Source organism: Rhinatrema bivittatum, chromosome 2 (genome assembly GCF_901001135.1).
Source record: "Rhinatrema bivittatum chromosome 2, aRhiBiv1.1, whole genome shotgun sequence".
NCBI classification, from domain to species: Eukaryota; Metazoa; Chordata; class Amphibia; order Gymnophiona; family Rhinatrematidae; genus Rhinatrema; species Rhinatrema bivittatum.
In genome coordinates, this window is record NC_042616.1 from 531,569,716 (window position 1) to 531,591,970 (window position 22,255).

The window sequence follows — 22,255 nt, forward strand, 5'->3', positions numbered from 1 at the left end:
CACATACTCCAGTATTGGTGAAAATAGGCCGCAGCTTTTATTAATTATTAATATAAAACCAAAATTTCGGTACCCGAGTATTAGTGCGTTCGTCAAATATTACCATACCGGGCTTCGTACCAGCGTCCGCCATTTTAGCCAGTCCGCCATACGCTCTGACCGGCCCCCCGCCATGTCCAAGCCATGGGGCCATCGCCCGGGCAGCCCACGCCCACCTCTACGCACTTTCTTTCACCTGTGACCACGGTTTGTCCACCGTGTCCTCCGGGCCCCTCCTGGCCCCCCCCTAACTCGGGTACCCCCGCCACCAGACCGGGACAGTGTTACACTTGTCCCGGGCCCCCCCCAAAAACCCCATGGGTCCCCCCAATTCCCCTACTGCGGCCCAACCTCATTCAGCGCATGCTCCAGCGCCTCTTGTATCGCATTGTTGAACAGGTCGTACCCGACATCCGATAGGTGTATCAGGTCCGGTCTATACAGACCTATGCATGGCTCGTCTGCCCAGTCGTGCCGAATCGTTGCCATGCCCACCTTCGGGGCCCAGACTTCAATCTGCCTGTTCACCTTCTTGCGCCCTCTGCACCATAGCTTGTCGCCCTGCCATTTCAGCCTGGGTATGATCTCCGACCATACTATGGTTGTTCCCTGGGCCATCTCCCTTATTGCTTCCAAATCCCTTTTTATACCATCAATCAACTGTTTTGCTGTAATTTCCCCCAAGTCGTTGCCTCCCAAATGAATAACTATGACATCCGGCTTTTGCCTCGCGCGTAAGCTGCTCTGTAATTCCGGGATCAATCGACCCCATTTCATGCCTCGGATTCCCATCCAGGTTACACCAACTCCCCGCGGTGCTAATCCCAGGTGCGTGCCGTATGGTCTCTCCCGAGCCCGCCGAGCCGCCCAGTGCACGAACGAGTGTCCTACCAACCATACTACCTTCCTCCGGGAGAATGGACCTGCGGGCGAGATATGAATTCTTTCGTTACTGACCATTCTCAACCCCTCCCTGTCTCACGTACCTATTCGCTGCTGCTGATCTCCACCTGCCTATCCTTCGGATCACCTCCATGGGCAGGCCCGCCTGCGCCGCACTAGTGGCGGCCCCAATTCTAAAGGAATGCGTACTGAATTCCTCCGGGTTCAAACCCACGCTTTCCACTACCCTCCGCAGTACTGCCGCAAACTGAAATTTGGTTAACGGCACCCCGTCCTTATGAATTAATAGGTGGGCGCCCCCCCCGTGGTCTGATTTGCAAGTAATTTTCCATGTTTTGTGCCGGGCAGGTCACCTGTGATGGCACCCTTGCTAGCCTTATGTCCACCCCCTTTGCCCTCTGATCCGTTTTAGATTTATGCACCCTTATGGTAATGCCCTGTTCCTGGACTGCGACGTTTTGGATGCCGCCACCAATTCACTGACCCGTAAGGCTGCAAAGAAAGCCGTGCAGAAAGCGGCTCTAAACAAAATCACTTCGAATCCCTCCGACGCTACCTGAGCTACCGCGTGCCATAGGCTCACCAATATCTCATGGGTTATTGGCCGCCTCTTGTCCCCCTTCCATACAGTGCTTCTGGCCCAGCCAGCTAACAGCTTCTTAACCATGAAGTTATCCATGGGGTCACCTAAGCCCTGCGCTTTTGCAAAGAATGCAAAGCCTGCCAGTTGATTCACTGTCGATCCTCTGGACATCCCTTCCTCCTTTGCCCATGCCACGAACCTCTCTATGAGCCTGCCCTCTATATGCCCCCCTTGCCATCCCTGCCCTTGCAAGAATGTTTGTACACTAGAAAACCCTTTGCAGTATGCCTTCCAAGTTGCTGGGGCCACCGATGACCTCAGCAACCCCCATTCCGTATCATTCCAATCTGCCATAATTGTTTTGGTATTGGAACTCCTTCCGCTTCCGCCTCCGGCACCTGTTGACGAAAGAGATCCCACTTAGCCCTAGATAAAGCATCTGCCACCTGATTATGGATGCCCGGTACATGTTTAGCCCTGATTGTCATGTTCGTTCGCAAGCCCTGTAGGACCACTTCCCTCAACAACGCGGCCACCTTAGAGCAACGGGCCGCCTGCCTGTTAATCACGGTCACCACGGCCATGTTATCCGACCAGAAAATGATCTTTTTGTTGGACAGCCTATGTGCCCAGACCGTAATGGCCACCAGGATCGGGAATAACTCTAAGAATGTTATGTTTTTTACTAGCCCGCTCTGCCTCCACTCCTCTGGCCACGGTGCTGCACACCATGCGCCCTGGCAGTATGCCCCAAAGCCCCATCCGCCCGATGCATCCGTGTGTATATCTAGGTCCTGGCTTGACCTCGCCTCCTCCTGCCACATGGATACCCCGTTAAAATTGTCCAGGAATTCCAGCCACATAGCCACTTCCTTTCGAATTGGGCTCGTGATTCTGATACGGTGTTGCGGCCGCCTGACCCCTTTCGTTGCATCCGCCAGCCGCCTCAGAAAGGCCCTACCCATCGGGATGACCCGGCATGCGAAGTTCAAACTCCCGATTAAGGATTGTAAGCCGACCAAAGTCGTCTTCTTGCTGGCCAGTGCCTGTCTGAGCCTAGCCCGCAATTTGTTTAACTTCTCGAGCGGCAGCCGCGACGTCATAGCCTGCGTGTCTAGTTCGATCCCTAAGAATGATAGGGTCGTAGCTGGGCCCTCAGTTTTTTCCCCTGCTAGCGGGACCCCGAAATCAGCCGCCATCGCCTGGAATGCTGCCAGTGTTTTTTGGCATGTGTCCGTGCCAGCCGGGCCCACGAATAGAAAATCGTCTAGATAATGTGCCACATTACCGGTCCCTGCCCTTTTTTGTAAGACCCATTGCAAAAAACTACTAAACATTTCAAAGTAAGCGCAGGAGACCGAACACCCCATAGGCATGCACTTGTCAAAAAAGTACGAACCCCGAAATTGGAAACCTAATATGGGAAAATTGTCAGGGTGTACGGGGAGCAGCCGAAAGGCCGACTTAATATCCGCCTTAGCCATTAGGGCCCCTCCCCCGCAGCGCCTGACCAACGCCACGGCCTCGTCGAATGACGTGTATTGAACGGTGCACGCCTCCGCTGGGAGGCCATCGTTCACCGAGGACCCCGTCGGGAAGGAGAGGTTTTGTATCAACCGAAACTCCCCCGGTTCCTTCTTGGGCACTACTGCCAACGGTGACAACATCATCTCCGCGAACGGGGGGTCCGCAAATGGTCCCGCCATCCTGCCCAATTCGATCTCCCTATCCACTTTCTGTTGCACTATGTCTGCCAATCTTGTTGCCGATGAGGAATTCCTGTAACTAATGCCCTTAACCGTCCCTTGGAAAGGTATCCTAAAACCTTGCTCAAAGCCCTCCCTCAACTGTTCCGCTTCCCGCCTCCTGGGGTATATGGCTAACCACCCCAGCATGCCTGCCACACACACCGGGGACGGTGCCTTCTGAAATACTTCCTTACCTCCCTTTCCCATTACTCCCCGCCGCCGTACCCTGACCTTTCCTCGCACATTTCGATGCCGGATGCGGTGCCGCACATAATGAACATATGTGTTTGAACTTGCAGTCCTGGAAACTGCACCCCGCCTTATTGAAACGCCAACACACCCTGTTGTTACCGCTTTCCCCCCACGAATTGCTGCTCGCGCTTGCCGCACCGCTATGCGGCCGAACAGATTTTCGCGAGGCACCTGCCTCCATAACCTTACTGGTCATCTGGCGTAGCCACAATCCTACATCCTGTGCTGCCCATGACAAGTTCCCGTTCTCCTCCATTCTGTCCCTGAACTTCTCATCATAATTCAGCCAGCACCACCCCTGATATTCCTTATAGGCCTCCAATATGGAATCAGCATAACTCAGCATCGGGGCGTACTGGGATGGATCCTCCCTCCCTATGACGCTTATCATTCTTAAGAATGCCCTGGTCCAATTAGTTTATGTTCCTGGGCACCTTTACCTCCCCCTCTTTCTGGTCCTCTTTTTTCTTTCCCTTTTTCTTCTCGGCCGCCCCTTTCCTGCCCTCTAATATTGAGAAAATATCAATATATTCACGCTTCCTTATCTTATTGCGTAACACCTTTGGCACGCTCTCCCACAGCTCTGCCAAATTGGGGAGGGCTACTGCGGCTGCAGCGGCTGACGCTATCTCCTGCGGTGTTTTGACCGGGGAGTCAGCCGCTGCCTCACTCTCATCGGATTCCTCCTCGGAGGATTCCTCACTGGAGTCACCGTTATTTCTCTTTCGTTTAGTCCTCTTGCCTTTTGCGTCTCCCGACGACGCCGCTGCTTCGCGATGCCTTCCCGTCTCCTCGGCTCGCTCCTCCGCTTCCCGCGGTGTCGGGGGCCGGTTTCTACTCTCTGTTCCGGCCTCCCCGCTGGGTATGTCCTTCTCCGTCGCCACCTGCTCGGCGGCCTCCGCTCCATGTGCGCGGGCTCCCGCTGTGGCGTTGCCCCCCGCTGTTGGTGTGTACCAAGGAGGTGGGACCTGCCACCATGGAGGGTACATTGAGGCTTGCCATGCGTTATGGCTGTAGGGGTACGCTCCCTGTACTGGCGTTGCTGATGACGCTGCCCCTGCTCCTGAGGGCCCCGTTGGGGGCCAGACGGGCCAGCCCCATGGTGGGGCACTGTACGGTCCAGACGCGGGCAGTGTTCCGGTCGTGTCCCCGGCAACGCCGGTCGTCGCCCCACCTACGGTATCCACCGCCGGTGTCCGCCCCTTCGCGTTCTTCTCTGTCGCACTCTTGTCTCCGCTGCCGGTCTCCGCTCGCCCCTTTCTTTGTGTCTTGCCTCTGTCTGTCCTGGGGCGTTTTCCGCGGCCTTGGCCTCCCTCTCCATCACCATCAGGCTTCCTTGTCCTCGCCGGTCGTGGTTCCGCCACTTTCGCCTGCCGGCTGCGCCCCCTTGTCTGCCTCGGTTCCGGGGCTGTCTTTGCTCCTTTACCAGCCATTTCCGTCCGCACGCTAGGCGACGCCTTCCCTCGGCTCCCGCAATCCGCAGTCCCCTCGACGTTCGGTCAATATCGTTTCCCAGACCCGTGCAAGGCAAGCCGGCCCACGGTCGTGAGGGGGGGGGGGCGATCGAGGTTAGTACTCACAGTTCAGTATGCAGTCTCTGGAATCCTGGCTGGATGGCTGCGCTTCCCGGTAGTCAGATCTGCTGCTTGCGGTGCTCAGCGCTGCGGTCTTCCCTGTGCCCCAGGGGCTCCTTCTGTCCTTCTGGGTCCTTGAGCAGGCGCAGGGCTTGACGTTCCTCCGTTCGCCTCCGGGTGTCTCCGGCAGGTCCCAGCTGCCTCAGTGCTCTCCAGACCCCGATCTCTGCTCTCCACCTGCGCTGGGACCGCTTGTCGTGTGATCCGTGCGATCTCCGCTCCTCTCCTGCGCTGGGATCGCTTGCCGTGCGATCCTGGCCGACCACGGGACTCACCCCACGTGTCCCGGGCTCCTCCTCCGCTCCGGGAGCCGCTGGGCCTTTAAAATCGGCGCTTTAGGTCTCCGGGTCCTGTCGAGGGGCGCCCGAAGTGCCTGCCGACGATTTCCCTTGCTTTCTTTTTTTTTTTTTTTTTTTTTTAAATCCGACCGCGTGATCACGGCTGAGTTCCTCCGACTCCGTTCCAAACGCGAGCGCCAGCCAGCGAAAAAGGGCCTGGTCCGGCGCTCGCCCTGCCTTTAAGTCCCGAGGTCTCGCGAGATCTCGGGCCCGAATTTGCGCCCGAAGTCCCGCGAGACCCCGGGCCAGGATTCACGCGCATGCGCCCGCCCACCCGATGACGTCACCGCGCCGCAGCGCGATGACGTCATCGCCCTCGATGCGCCGGCCCGCGAGGCCTCCGGCCGGCTCCGGCGCTCCCTCCCTCGCAGCGTTGCTTCCAGCCCGCCCCCCTCCACCCGGCCGCCGAGGTAGGACGACTCCGCGGGTGGGGGAGGGGTAGTGGGGGGGGGCAGTCGCTCTGCCGGCAAGCGCCCTGTTAAGGGGGCCCTCCCCGCAGGCGCTTGTCGGTCCTTTATTAGGACTGCTACAGAAGTATAATGAGGAGAACGCTTATCCAGCCAAGCTATTCCATGTTTTTATTTCTACTTGGTTTTAAGGAATATATTTTTCACTTCGCCGTTGTCAAGTAGGATGTGCAGATATATGGAACAAACACTGGTTTAATGTATTTTACCTTCTAGGCTATAAGGCAAAAAAGGTACATATTTTGGAAGTGGATGTGGACTTTCTATAGTGACTGTATTTAGACAACATAGCAACAAAACACAGATAAAGTCAATCATCAGATTAGCCATAAAAATTTCTAGACAAAAAAAGCCACATCATAGGTTCAAAAAAACTAATGGACATAGCATACAAGATTAGTCAAAAGCTTGTGAAATCAGATATGTCTTAACAGAATTTATAAAGTCTAAATAAATCATTTTAAGAGTAGGTGATTCCAGGTGTAAGGGGCTACACATGAACAAGTATGCTTTCTAGAGCAAGCAAATCAGCCTTTGATGGTGATTTGACTAATAAAGCAGTCTTTGAGACTGCATTCATTACAAACATTTTAACAACTTTTGGGGAAAGCCACTGAATAAAGCAATATAAAAATCCAGCTTTGCAGCAACTAAAGAATGGACTATCACCTCTAGATCAATAGAATGAAGGAATGGTCTAATATGCTTTACCATTTGTTAGGTAGGTAAAATCAGTTTTACTCAAAAAAAAAAATCTGGGGTTGCAACATTAATTCATCATATAACAGTATCCCCAAATTTCATACATGCTTATAGAAAGGAATAGTGGGGCCAGCACAGTCTTAAGTGAGTTCAATTGCAGAAGATGTATATTAAGCCAAGATTTGACAGCATTCAAGCAGTTTGATAAATTATCCAAGACTGTATCATGATCCTTACCTATGGGAATATAAAGCTGCAAGTAATTGGCATAAAATAAATATTTAAAATTGAATATCTGAATAGTCTTCCTTAAGGACCTAATATAAATATTAAATGTAAGAGAAATGATAAAAAATTGGGGACCTCTATAAATAACAAGAACATGGAAGAGAAATTGCTCATAATCACAGTTTGAGATCTTTCTGCTAACAATGACAAAAACCAATGATATGATGGTCTTTAGAAGTTATACTACTTGATTTTGTCTCTGAAAAGATACTCTTCAATACATGGTACATCTGTAATCTAAGCATCTAGAAGGAAGGTGCAGATGTTGGTCATTTTAACCTTTGAAGTTTACTGCAGTTGGCTCTCAGTCTTGAAGGCTCAGCTAACCTCCTGATGCAGTTGTTTAAGAGAATGGATAGACCCACCTACACCCTTCTCTGCTCTCAGAGCTCTGCACCAAAGGAGATTGATGCCAATGCTTTGATTCCCTCACAGAATACCTGATGCCAAATCTTCTGGCATCTGAACCCAAACCAGAAGAGCCCCCTTTCAGGGGCTGAGTGGTAACAGCAGGAAGGTTTCCTGATCTTGGACCTATGTTTTGATCTTACTATCAATGCCTCACCAGTGGTTGATGCAGCTCCATGGTCCTTTGACTCAAATAGCTACAGTGTCAATGGAGGTTGAATGAAATTCCCAGAAGCAATGAGGTCCTGAACCTTTAATCTTCTCAGTTTGATGGCCACAACCCGGGAGATCATGCTGTAGCTCCAAGCAATGCATGCAAACTTTATAAGGGTCGGTTTGAACATCTTGAGGTTGCAGTAAAAACAGTGCTTGAAGCAGCTGCTTGTCTTCTCAGACATACTGAGGAAACAGCCAAAATTAAATAAAAAAAATTATCTTGTCAGTGAAAAAGGCCGTGCAACATTAAGGCCGCCTCACTGAAAACAATTTAGATCATGCAATCACATCAAAGAGAACAAAGACTTAAGAAGAGCTAGAAAAATGAACTAATGATACTATCCAGAGAGGAGATGATTGACTGGGTCAGCAAACTACAAGGAAATATCTCTGTCTGGAAACAAACAAAATTACCACTGCACACAAAAATGAACTAAGGGGGCTCCACAAGTGCTTGTCTAAGAAAGCCTGCAAAGACTTTCCTAGAACTCTGAGAGATCATCCATATTAGCACCAATGGATCATTTTTTCTCAGAGAAGTTTTGACTAATAGCAGTGTACAGAGGCGCATGTTAAGACACCTTTAAAAGACCAGCACCAAGCATTTAGCCTGGTCCACCTTAAGACAGCCCACATGGAAATCCTGGTTACAAGATGTATCCCCTGAGTACAGGGATTAGAAGTCAAGGTCCAGAAGAAAAATGAGGCCCCAGACTAGAAGAGAAGGAAGTCGGGGGTTTGTTAAAACTACTTATCTGTAATCTACTACATTTTTCTTTCCAGTACTGCTGAAGGGTAAGCAGGCTCATTTGTTTGATGTACAACAAATAATAAAATCTGTAGAAAAACCACTGGAGTCCAGTTTTCTCTGTCCTCCAGCAAGCCAAAGACCTTGCATGCTCTGTTACAGGCAATAAAGAACAGTACGATATTAACATCCATGGCATAAACTAAGTGAATATTTGATATAATGAAGATATACTACTAGCGGCATGTAAGGAATAACTACATTATACATAACCTGTAAGGTCTATGGAATGAATTTGAACATCAAGATAACATATATAACTAACAAAAATACCAACATTATAGAAATATTTGCAGATGGAACAAAACTGGAAAGTTAAAGAATATAAATATCTAAGCAGATGGATCACAGAAAATAGAAAATGTTTGACAGTAATAAAAAGAGGAAATGAGAATGCAAATTAGTGCCTTAGAAGAGTTAAAGGTAAAGAAAAAGCTACTGAGTACATCTTTCTCAGTGGTAGATTATAGAAGTGAAATGAAGAAAATATATTCATTTGTAATGTGATATTATAAAAAGTCTAAAGATTAGCTGGAAGGATATTATATCAAATGAAATGATGGGAGGTAAAGGAACCCCAGTGAAAGAAATGACCAAAAGAAATGGGAGTGGCTGGTCTTCTACTCAGACATTCTCATGGCAAATTAGTTAATAAAGTACTGAAAGGCATGACAGATGGCAAAATAGAGAAAATCAGAATGTAGTGAATGATGGCATTAAACATGGACAAAAGAAAGCGGGTAAGTTAGCACAGACAGAGCTGGCAAACTTTGTAGTGAAGAAAACATATGATAATGACAATAGTGACGATGAAAGGAGAAAAGCCACCAACTCAACCTGTAAATCACATTGTTAAAGTAATAGCAATATACTAAAATCAAAAAAATCTTCCTGTTGTAAAGCTTTCATGAGGCAGTATCATACAAGCCAGTAACAGAGAAAGCCATTTTGTTTTCTAGTGAAATTAACATATATTGTTTCACTTCCCTATAAGCCCACTGAAATTGCAGTATTTCACTTATTAGGGTTTTCTTGCCTCCACTGAACCGCAAATATATAGCAAGCATGCCCCAAAGTAAATAAAATGTTCCTAGTTTGATGGACTTGTACTAAACAATATGGGTGTAATTTTAACTCTGGCCACATAACAGCAACGTCTGTGGGTTCTTTCAGACTATACACCCAGAGCAAACACTCGCACATATTTATGCTTTGAAATTTATTCAGGTAGCTGAGAAAAAATGCATGCATATTGTCAAAAATTCAAATAGTATGCACATAGTTCAATTCCCTTCAAATCCTGCCCCTGGGAATGCTTCTCTTCACTGTGGATAAACTTGTGTGCTTAGAGGCAGTATGCTTTGTAGTTTTACCAGCATATAGGGAGGACAATTTTTTTTTTAAGATCATTTCCACTGATAAAGTACCGTTTTACCTGTAGACATGGCTTTGAGAATTGATCTCTGTATCTGTCATCAGTTACATTACAGTTCTGATGTTTTGCAATTTTTCTCTTAGCATTTCATAAAATAATGTAATGAAGACTGATTTGGAAACAATGTACAGAATCTTATTCAAAAAAGAACTTCCCCCCATTCTGTACCCATGGAAAAAAATCTTTACTGAATAAGACCCATAGCTGCAAACTGCTTTTTTACCATATGGAATTTATTTTAAAGACAAAAAGCATTTTTTAGTGGATGAACAAAGAAACAACTTGCAGAAGAAAGACCTCATGTTGAGATATAGATTAATAGTATACTTAGGAACTCTTCATGTATGAAAATAAACTTTAGAATGTGCAAGAACATTAATCACATTTGAAGCACAACTTCAAATCGTTTATTATAGTGATCTTGTTCTAAGCTATCATTATCTGAAACTTTATGACAGTATTTATTTAGTCAGATTAAAACACTGCTAATGCATGTTACTGTTTCTGTACTAAACAAACCTACATGAGGGCACATCTGCTGCTGCGTGCAGAACACTGTACTACCAACAGATTTGAAGAATCCAGAAAACAGATAGAAGAAAATTAAGAATCCTTTCAGTTTTTTACATTCACTTCATTCCTAAGTAGAAAAGCATTTTGAAATTTTTGAAAGCTTGTTTGTCCACTCCTGCCTGTATTTAAATCAGAGTAATGTTATCAGAAAGCTATGCCATTACTATATCAGATAGATGTAAAGTTCTGAAAAAGGGTACAATTGTCCCATTCAGTGACAATAGCAGGAGGTCCTCCTGTATCACACTCTACCAACAAGTTAACTATCCTTATCTTCTGCTTAGGCCATTATATTTCCAAGGCAGGAATTCAACTACTCTAGCTAAGACCACTTTCACAGTGCCTAGCACTTAACTGAAAACCACCTGAGCCATCAAGGAAAGATTTCAAGGAAAGAACATTTTTTACAAATAAAACAATGCAGAAAGCTAAAATATATCTAAAAGAGGAGACAACAGTAAGCTCAACAGAGGGAGGCACAGAGTCAAAAAGCAGGCAAGATTGTATTTTGTGCAGTATAGAGCTATTGCTTTGAGATTCATCAAATGTAATATATACCAAACTCATTATCAAATCAAGTTCATTAAATTATGCACAAGGGTTTTTTTTTTTTTTAGGTTAATGACTCACTTAATAGATTAATCCTTTTGTGTTCAAGAATGTCATAGTGAATTTTAAACACTGAAAAAAATTTTTCTATAACTTAAACCTCATGTTATTAATTTTAATGACATTCTCCAAATTTTGTGTTTTGTCTTTAGCAATAATCATACAAGTTACTTGTAAACTATTTTATATATAAACAAAATATGACAGCAGATAAGGACTGCAAGGCTATTCTAGTCTACTGAAACTACTACTTGTTGCATGCTGTAAACCCCAGTTATCTCATGCCTTCACTTCTTTGTTGTTAGGAACTCACGGTGCTTATCCAATTTGCTTAAATTCTTTCACTGTTATTGCCTTTACCAGTTCCTTTGGAAGACTGCAGCATGCATCTACCATTTTCCATGAAGTAATGTTTTCTAATTTTATTCCAGATTGTGATTTTTTTTCTTCTAAAACATTTTATCCAATGGAAAAAGTTTGCTTTTTGTACATTATTTATACTTTTAGATGTATATGAATGTTTCTACCATAACACTCCTCTCCCCAAGGTATACATACCTAGGCTCATTAAATATAATATGAAATATATATGCCATATTTCAGCTCAATTGAACTATTTTAAGGCAACCCCCAAAGACCTTAAAGTTTCACATTTCACCGAAAATTAGTATTTCTTATTTAAAACTTTTGTATTTCATTTTCAAATGATGTTTAGGAAAATAATAGTCAAGCAAAATTAAAAAAATGTTATTTATAACTATTTTCTTCATACAGTTACTTACATGAAAAAAATTAGTAAAGATTTTAAGGAAAAATTGAAACCAAAAGAAAAATGGAACAATAAACTGTAATAAGATTGTTCCATTTCCTCATAAGTTCCCTTTCTTCAGTTTCCTTTTCTGTGTGTTCCTGTTTTTTTTCTTCACTGGCTTTAAATTTGTGGTCAATGCCAGCCATGGAACCTGGTCATCCTTTCTTGCGTTGCAATAAAAACTGCTTATCCTCTTCGTTCTTAATAATGTTTAACGCATTCTCTTGTGCAACACTGAATAAATCATCTAATTTAGCCAGGAATTTTGTTCGTTTTTTCGCTTCCACATCTGAATCTCTACCCAACCGCTTCTGTAAATTTTGCCATTCTTTATGTAGTGGTATAACTTTTTCAACACAATGATCAGTTCATTTTGGGGAATTTGTCACTTTTCCCAAAAAACGAGAACTACTTTTACAACTAAGGTTGCACTTTCTTTGATTCATAATTGAACAGCATGTGAGTATATATCTATCTATATCTATATATGTGTGTATGTATATCTATATATATAGATATATATGTATGTATATCTATATATATATAGATATATATAAATATAAATAAAAAATGCATTGAAAATATGTAGATTGTAATAGCTAATCTAAGTGAATATTTTTTCAGCTTTTGTTGTTAATAAATCGAGAATGTATGTCATATTGTAATATTGCACTTGAGACATTCTGATTACTTATCTAGGAGAAACATCTGTCTTCAGTTTCTCTAGTTTTTTGTGTCAACATACTGTGTATGTATGTAACCTTAATCTGCTGATGTATTTAAAGCCATGGCAACAATTTGTTACAAGGTATTTTTCCTCCTTTAGTTATTTTGGGTAACACATTGAATGAATGTTACATTGTAAGATACAAATGTGTTGGTTATTTTTGAGTTGCTTTTTACATTGTTTCTCAATGTGGTGTTTTTTTTTATAGAATTATTAAAACTGATGTACCAGTGCCATGTAGTTTTTCGGCTTGACGTGTGAATATCCCGTTTCATACATATTTATGATTAAAAGATTTTTGCAATAAATGTATTTATATTTTTACAATATATAAGATTTTGTGCAAGTTAAGTGCTTTTCTCCCACTTTTTATTTAAAAAAAAAAAAAGAAGTGAAGTTTTCTCCTGCCATTTTAAATGGGCTCTTTTATTAGTTTATGGAACAGCTTGCATGCACATTGCTTTCCTATTCAATATATAAATATTTACAAGCTCTTTCTGGTATAGAACAAAGTATCTACACTGTAGAGTACTGATGTAATATTAACAGATGGGTTATTATTCAAAGGATTCACCTAGATAAAGCTGAGTTTTACCTGGGCAAATTATACAGGTTCAATACTCTCCCCTCCCTTAATGCAGATAAATTTGTGTGGTTAAAAATCACTACGTGATATACTGAACAGTGCAGATGTGCGCTGCTGAGGCTCCTGAACGTCTGGATTAACATCTGCTAATACACTTAGCATTCCTGCAAGACAACTAGCCTCAAAGATGTCTCATGATGTCTCTTCAACATCTCTACCTACTATGTGGGCTGAACAGCTATCTAAAAACACTGAAAAATGGATCTAAATGTACCTTGGGCAGCAGAGATCAGGCCAAAGAGCAGGCCTCAGATGAGGACTGACCTGCCCTAGGGACTCCTATAGATCACTCAAAGCAGCTTACTTACCTGTTCGAATACTTTTCTTCCAAGCTGACTATGAAATCAATAGAGAATTGACAGTCATTCAGGTGGTGGCTGAATTGGTGGCTTCAGTACAAGAAAACTCTGCCTGTATTAAAGCTGTAGAGACTCGGATGGAGGACACTGAAATGGCTGCGATGGAAACCAAAATGGATGGCATGGAGCAGAGATTCAAAGAACTGGCTGACAAGATCAACGATCTAGAAATAGATATTATAGATGGAATATCCGCTTAGTGACCCTCCCAGAAGCGGCAGAAGGCTCAGAGTCACTATCTTTTTTTGAACACTGGCTCCAGGAGGTTCTCGACCTTGCAATGAAAGGCAGGAAGATTAAGCTTGAAAGAGCAGTGCAGTGGGTGACAGCACACTGATCATGCAGACATATACTTTCCCAGACAAAATGCTTATTTTGAAAGTGGCAAGGGAGAAAGTTGAGATATTGTACCAGAATTGGAAGCTGTTTTTTCAAGACTTCTTGATGTTGGTACAAAAAAAGAAGGCTGGGTATGCCATGATAAAAAAAAAGCATTGCAGCAGAGAGGCCTTTCATATGCTCTACTCTATACCCAGCCCAGCTCAAAATGGTCATAAAGAGCAAACTGAAGATTTTTCAGTCGCCAAAGGTACAGAGTTATTTGGATCAAGTTGGGGAGGTGCAAGAGAGGTCTAGCCACAGAAGCAATGTAGCCTAAGGGGTAGATTTTATAATTTTGTGCGAGCGCATACTTTTGTTCGTGCACCAGGCGTGAACAAGAGTACGCGGGATTTCAATAGATAAGTGCGTAGCCACGCGTATCCATTAAAATCCGGGATCGGCGCGCACAAGGCTGCCGATTTTGGGCAGCCTGCGCACGCCGAGCCGCGCAGCCTGCCTCGGAGGGAACTTTCTTTCACCCTCCCTAACCCACCCCCCCCCCGGCCCTATCTAACCCCCCCCCTACCTTTATCAATGGATTTATGCCTGCCGGAGGCAGATGTAAATCTGCGCGCGCCATCACCCGACCCGGGGGCTGTTCCGGAGGGCATGGCCACGCCCCCAGAACGCCCCGGGGCCGAAACCACGCCCGCGGCACCGCCCCCAAAACGTCACATCACCCGTGCCACGCCCCCGAAATGCTGCAGCGCGAGCGCCACGCCCCCCGGCACGCCTCTCCATGCAAGCCCCGGGACTTACGCGCGCCGCCGAGCCTATGCAAAATAGGCTCGGTGCACGCAGGGGGGGTTTGGGGTAGGTTTTCAGGGGGTACGCACGTATCCTACACACGTACCCCTTTGACAATCTACCCCTAAGTGCGCAGAATGACCAAAGCAGGGAACGGCAGAGCACTGCAGCAGAGATGCTGGTGGTTCATGTTGCTGTTCGTGATTCCTTGAGACTGTTCTTTTCTTACTCTGCTTTTATTTTTTTTTATTTTTCTTTATTCTTTTTTATCATATTTTGTTTGGTTCTGCAGTTTCATTTGTACAGGGTGATGAGTCCTTAAGGGGGGATGGGGTAGGAGAGGTACGAGGCAGTTGGAATTTGAGGCGGCGATATCTGGGGGGGAGCTGCAGGGGACTCAATTCAATGCCTTTTCTTTTAATTTGTACACAGGTTTGCTATTTGGGGACGATGAACTGGCCCAGCACAATGCGATACTCCCTAGTTCAAAGAGCAGAAAGCAGAGGCAGTTATGTAATCATTGCATGGATTGGACAGAGCTTGACCAGCATACCTGAGAGTGAAGTGCCAGAGGAACAATGTACTGCAGAGAACAAGATGCTGCTTAAGCACCAAAATGCCGGTGGGTCAAATGTTGACTGGATATGTGATATTCCTTTTACTCCAACAGCAATTTCATTGGGGAGATTGCTTATTGCGATTTGGATTCATGTAGCTATGTGGCCTGGGATCTCTGCATTGTTTGGATGTTACACTATTGCATGTACCATGGGCCCCATATTTCTTGTACTCGTGGATTGGTGGAGGGAAGGGCTCAGATGGTTGAGGAAGTCTGGATTTGGGTAGGGGAAGGAGGAGGGAAGATTTGGCAGAATTAGAAGTGTTTAAGTGAAGGGTCAAGGTTTGAAGTAGAGGGATGGGGGTTTGCGGTCAGGAGTGGGAGGGTCGGGGACTGGATAGCAAGAGAGGGAGGTGATTATGTGATGGGTATATTTGGCAAAAGGCGGAACAGCTTCGGCCCTGAGGGAGCTCCCACTAAAGGGAGAGTTGGAATTGTGGGGGGAAGGGGGGATTGTCTAATTCCCTAAAGATTTGAGATAGGTTGGGGGAATTAGTTTACTATAGAGTTCAGGGGCATGGTGAGATTGGTGGATCGGGTTAGGGTATGGGGTTTGATTTTAAACCAACGCCACCGTAACCTACAAATAAAAGTAGCAGGCAGTAATTTTTATTGTTTAAACACTGGCACAGCATCAATGATGTTGCTAAATATAAAGGCTTGGGACATTGCATTTTTTTTTGTTTAGAGAATGGCTGATTTTAAAGTTAATTTTATATCCTGGAATATCAGGGGTATTATAGCCCCCATTAAAATAAGGAGAAGGTTTCAATTTAAGAAACAAGCTATATAGATAGCGCTATTGCAGGAGACTCATCTGACAGACAAAGAACACGAGAAGCTGAGGAGAGAATGGGTGGGGCAATTATACTATACTTCACACAATTGGGGAGGAGGAATAGCCTAGTGGTTAGAGCAGTGGACTATGAACCAGGAGACCAGGGGTCGAGTCCTGCTGTCGCTCCTTGTGACCTTGGGCAAGTCACTTTACCCTCCATTGCCTCAGGTACAAAAACTTAGATTGTAAGCCCTCTGGGGATAGAGAAATACATACAGTACCTGAATGTAAACCGGTGTAATATCTCAATTGAGATCGAATGTCGATATATAAAAATAATAAATAAAATAAACAAACAATTCCAAAAGTAGGAGAGTTTATATTCTGATACACAAAGATTTACCCCTGAAGTTTACTAAGACACAGAGTGATCCTGAGGGCAGATAATCCTAATTGAAGGAGTGCTTTATTAGCAGCCAATGGCTGTGATCAATATTTATGGGCCCAATAAAAACCAAAATATGTATTTCTCACAACTACAGGAGATATCTCATCCAATTGTTGCCTCGGTGGAGTGGAACATTTGTCTGAATCCAGCATTGTACAGATCATGGCAGGGTGGGGAGGAGCAGAACAAAGGGCTCAGACTTCTGATACAAGAGATGGATCTGGTAGATGTGTGGAGGGCAGGCTTTTCGAGTGGGCACGATTATATTCATTCATCGGTACATAAGTATAGTTGATTGAACTTTTTGTGTTACAAAACCCTCTTACATAGGCTAACGGAAGCAGACATCTTGCCATGTTATTTGTTGGATCATCACCTCTTGGAACTCAGCATGCATATCATGCAGGGGGCTTCCTGGGCTATGCTCTTGGCAGATTATTCAATCAATGCTAGGGAAGAGGGATTTCATAGAAATCATCACTAAAAAGATTAAAGATTTTTAGGCGATTCATTCTAATAAGGAGCATAGACCAGTTCTGCTGTGGGAGATACTGAAGGTTGTCCTGCGTGGCAGGATTCTAGTCTATACGAGCTACCTCAAGAAGGTGAGGGAGGTAAAAGAAAAATCACTAGTGTGTGAGATATACCACAATTAGAGCTACTTCATAAGCAGAGGGGTTCCAAGAAGATACGGAGACAAATGGTGGCACAGAGCAAGAACTGGAACTTGTACAGACAGATTTAATTGAGAAGTCAATATGCTTTACAATACAAAAATTCTATGAATATAGCAATAAGGTAGGTAAATTGCTCACCAGGTTGCTAAAAAAAAAAATAAAAATAAAAAAAAAGCTGTAAGGTACGGTAATCACAGCTATACAAGATGTAGATGGTCGGGTGTCAGTAGTCTCAAGACTAGGAGGGGATCTATGTAGGGAGGGATTCCTGTTCACTGGCAAATCTCCAGGACTATTTGAGTAGTGTGCATCTACCAAGGGTTACAGCTGAGCAAAACGTACAGTTCAGGGCCCCTCTAACCATAGAGGAAATTGATAGGGTGGAGAAATTGCTTCTGATCAGTAAATGACTGGTGCCTGATGGTTTTCCTCTTGACCTTTAAAATAATGTTTTCCTAAATGTGGCCATATTGATGGTTGGTGATTTGAGCACCTTAGGGGTAACCCACAATGCTTCATAGTTTAACAAATGTTACTACAGTGTTAATTCATAAAAAAGGAAGGGAGGAAGTTGGCCCTGGTTCTTGCTGGCCTATTTCTCTAATAACTGCTGGCATCAAGGTTATGGCCAAGAAGCTTCAGTTAAGGCTGGAAGATATTCTTCCCTAGTTGGTTCATTAAAGGGAGCATGTCCACAGCTAATACTAGGAGGACCTTTCACATCATCTCATTGGCCCAATGTCAGAGGATGCAGGGCATTTTGTCATCTTTAGATGCTGAAAAAGCCTTAGATAGGCTACAGTGGCCTTTTTTGTTTGAGGTGCTGCATTGTTATGACTTGGACCCACTGTTTGTGGACTGGATTCTGGCTTTATATGCACACTCAACAGCTCAGGTATTACCGGTCTCCTCTCTGGCCCCTCTGCGATACGTCATGGTACAAGACAGAGATGCCCTTGCTGTTTGACCTCACTTCTGAGGTTCTAGCTAAGTTGATATGGGTAAAAGAGGAGATTAAAGGCTTTCGCTCATTTGGCCAGAATCACAACATATCCTTATATGCGGATGACGTACTGTTATTCTTGAAAGATATTGCTAATTTAGGGCCTAAGGTTTTGAGTGTTTTGGAAGATTATGGAAAGGTGTTGGGCTATAGAGTTAATTATCAGAAGCCCTAGCTATTCCTGCTGTTAGGGATTTCTGTGCCGACACTGCCGGCATGTGTCAGGCATTTCCGGGTGGCTAGGGAAGAATTCAAGTACTTGGGTATTTTTATTCCCTCAAATTGGCAAGATATATACAAAACAAATTATGTACCTATGTATACTAAAGATTATAGAAGGTATGTATAACTGGACAGGTCTCCTGGTTACTTAGGCGGGACGCATAAGGATACTTAAGATGAATATACTGCCCAGACATATATCTAGTCCAACATTTACTTATTGATTTACCAAAGAAGTTTTTCAATAATCTCAATGGGCATATCTCAAGGTTTATCTGGCAAAACAGGACTCCCCAAATGAAACTAAGTATCCCTTTGGTGCACAAGGAATGGGGGTGGGATGTCATTGCCTAATTTATTAGGGTATTACTGGGCTTCTAGACTGGCATGTCTGAAAGTGTGACTGAGCAGAGACTATACTCAGCCATGGGCATCTTGAGTTATCCCTCACATCTTTTCATGCTTGTAGAGTTACTCGCGAATGTCCTATAATTGCACATATAATGAGGGTATAGAGGGGATTGTGTAAGACTGAGGCTAACTATAAGGGCTCATGCTCCAATGGTAGTATTAAGGGACAACCCAACTTTGTTCATAGCTACTTTCTACCCCATTCTGGTTAGTTGGGGGTGGGAGGGTTTACAACATTTGGGGCAATTATGGGAGGAAGAAGGCTGGATCTCTTTTGAGGATTTACAGGATGAATTTGATCTAGAAGAGGGAACCAGAGGGAGCTATAATAGAATAAAATAAAAGCTATGACACAATAAAATCCAAAGGGCTGACAGGGGGAAAAAAAGATGCCTTCGTGAGTGGAACAGGTGCTCATGGTGTCTGGCCCCACTGAGGGTCGTCTCCCATTTATATAGAGCAATCACATTAACCTTGGAAGGGCAAGAGGCTAATGCAGCATTGATTGCTTAGTAGAATGAGGAACTGGGGTTGCAAATGACAAAGATTGGGTAGGTATTTGGAAAAGAATACACAAAATTTTGATCTGTAGCTGCAGAGCAGAATTGATGATTAAATTGGTGAGAAAAACTTACACATATCCCTTACATTATGTGTATTTCACCACAGGGGCATCCAGATTGTGCTGGAGAGGGGTGTGGGGAGGAAGGGTCACAATTCCATGTGTGGTGGCCATGCCCATTGGTGATGGATTTCTGGAAATGGGTTGAGGCAATCAAGACTGTGATACTGGGCTGCCTGTGGGCTTATCTCCAGTGTTGTGCCTTCTTGGATTTTGGGTTGATTTGTCATTGACGAGAGACCAGCATAAATTTAGCAATCACTTCATCCATGCTGCCAGATTTAAAATTGCAACACAGTGGAAGTCTCGACCACTTCTTTGCCATTGGTTTAAAAAATCCATGATATTGCAGTTATTTAGAGAATGACATATGCTTTGCGCAAAAAAAGTTATTTTTATATGAAAATGTTTATGAAAATCTTACTGGAAATATTAAGAAAGACGACAGAGGTTTAGTATTATACTGTATAAGCTCTAGGAAATGTGTTACTTTCAAATCAAATCCATAGATATTTCTTATAATATTAATGCTATGCTTGTTTTTCTTTCATATGTTGTCTGCTTGATGTACAAACAGTTTAAAAAAATCACTACCCACACAAAGTTGACCAGATAAGAAAGGAGACAGGCTGAGACTTTCCTGTGGTAGGCTTTTTAAATTTAGCTGGATAACCTGCTATTCAGTGCCACTTGGCTAAATTTGTGTGAACTCTGGTTGGCCAAATAGCTGCCTAATTCTAGCCAGACAATTTTTGGCTGGCTAAATTCAGGCATATTTTCAGCCCTGGTGCTCACAAGCTCCTTTCCCTCCAGCCAGCAAGGCCTGATGCTGGAAATCCTTCCCTTCATCTTCCCAATCTGCAAAAGTCAGCCTGATCATCCTCCAACCCAAGTTTTAAAAAACTGCCACTGAGCTTGGGGGGCGGGGGGTTGTTCTGAGGGGTGATCAGCAGCACTATTTAAAAAAAAAAAAAAAAAAAAAAAGGCTTGTGTCGGGGATCAGGATGGCAGCTACACAACTTTTTTTTTTCTCTTGTGGAAGGGATAAAATCAGAAGTAGGTACGGTAACTTTTTTTTTTTTTTTAATCACTTGGTAGCAGATATCAGAGTGGAGGACTCTGTGGTGATATATGTGTATTTTTTTTTTTTAACTCGGTCAGAAGCAGGGGCCAGGGGGGAGGTTTAATAAGTACTTAGGTGGATAATGCTGGTTTTTAGCATTAACCAGCTAAGAGTAGCTGGGAACTCAATCACATAGAGCTATGCAAAATATAGCCTGTCAACATTTAGCTGGTTAGGTTCACCTGAAAATTTCTCTAAAAATAACCAATTAAATTTTTCTGGTCTTGGCAACTCAGTGGCCATTTGAAAATCTACCCCATAGATTTCTCCCAAAGTTAAACTGACAAAAACATGTCATAAATAGCATTCTTGAAAATGTTAACATTAAAATATTACATTTAAAAACACTATTTTTCCTTACCAGAGGAGCCCAGTAGGTATAGAGGTAGCCAATTTTCAGTGCTGGTAAAAACTGTGAACAGGCCACTACCAGAAAATAGAGGTTCAAGAAAAACTTGAATTGTTGATATAACACCTAAAATTAAAAAAAAATGAACAGAAAAGTTAGTCTTTAAAAATAAGCCTTTAAAAATTACATTTTAAATTTTAGAAAGACAAAATTATTTATAACACAATTTTGGAGCTCTCTCCATTTATATTCCCTCAAACAAAATGAGTATAAATAAATCTTACTGAATAATTGCCCTATACACTCTGATTATCCCACTTAGCCCCATTCTCTATTATGAATGTTTACGATTTGTTTTCTAAGCTAGTACAAATAGAACTGAGGTAAGGATTTTGCATGTGAATTCCTTTGTATATTGTGTCCTGTAAATTGATTAACTCAAATTAACTTTAATATTTTTGTGCCATACTTAAGCTTGTCATGTGGCTTTTTGCCTCTCAGAAAACCCACTGTCTTATATTCTTATTTTAAAATCCTGACAGAAGTCCATCTATGGACCCTAGAATTACTCACACCTAAAGTCTCACGGAGATGAATAAAAGCAAGTTTGCTTACTGTAAATGTTGTTTTCCATAGTTAGAACGATGAATTAGCCAATACATGTGGGTGATGTCATCCAGTGGCACTGAACAGACTTGTCTCACCAAGCTAGTAGAGCCATGAGCTCTACTGAGCATGTGCGGGAATTCCTATACAGAGTTGCCTCATGAACACTGTCAATTAGTTCTAAGTCCAGCTATATAGTCAACTCTCCAGGGAGGTGGGAGGGTATTCCATGACTAATTTATCCTATCATCTGTGGAAAACACTGTTTATGGTAGGCAAACTTGCTTTTTTCTGTCGATAAATAAGCTAAACTATCCATTACATGTGGGGAGTCCCGAATCAAGGGCTGCAGTGGGGTGTTTACCTAGTAAGCAATTTTCGAACCCACCATGGAGAGTGGACTACAATGAAAACAAATTTTACAAGACTGCCTGTCCAAATCTACTGTCAGTCTGTGAGAAGTTATCAAGACAGGAGTGGGGCATGATGCAGCTTTGCAGATGTTATCTATAAGTACTTCATGAAGGTGAGCAAAGGCGGCCATGGCTCTCACCTGATGAGCCTTAACAGAGTCAGAGTTCTAGACCTGCTAAATTGTAGTAGTGATGAATGCACTCAAACGATTAGATAACATTCACTTGGCAACTGTAGTTACCAGATGGTTGGAGCCATAGAAGATGAAAAGTTGATGGGCTTTACAATGCAGCTGAGTTAGTCTTTTGT

General features: G+C 43.7%; 1 protein-coding gene across 1 annotated transcript in view; it reads right to left on the minus strand.

Moving 5' to 3' along the window:
* Window positions 1–22,255, minus strand: part of ATP9B (ATPase phospholipid transporting 9B (putative)) — a 1,157,977-nt gene that overhangs the window by 937,113 nt on the left and 198,609 nt on the right. Inside the window, exon 4 of the mRNA XM_029590836.1 lies at window positions 20,939–21,052. Coding sequence (XP_029446696.1) covers window positions 20,939–21,052 — 114 coding nt within the window. The remainder of the gene's footprint in view (window positions 1–20,938; window positions 21,053–22,255) is intronic.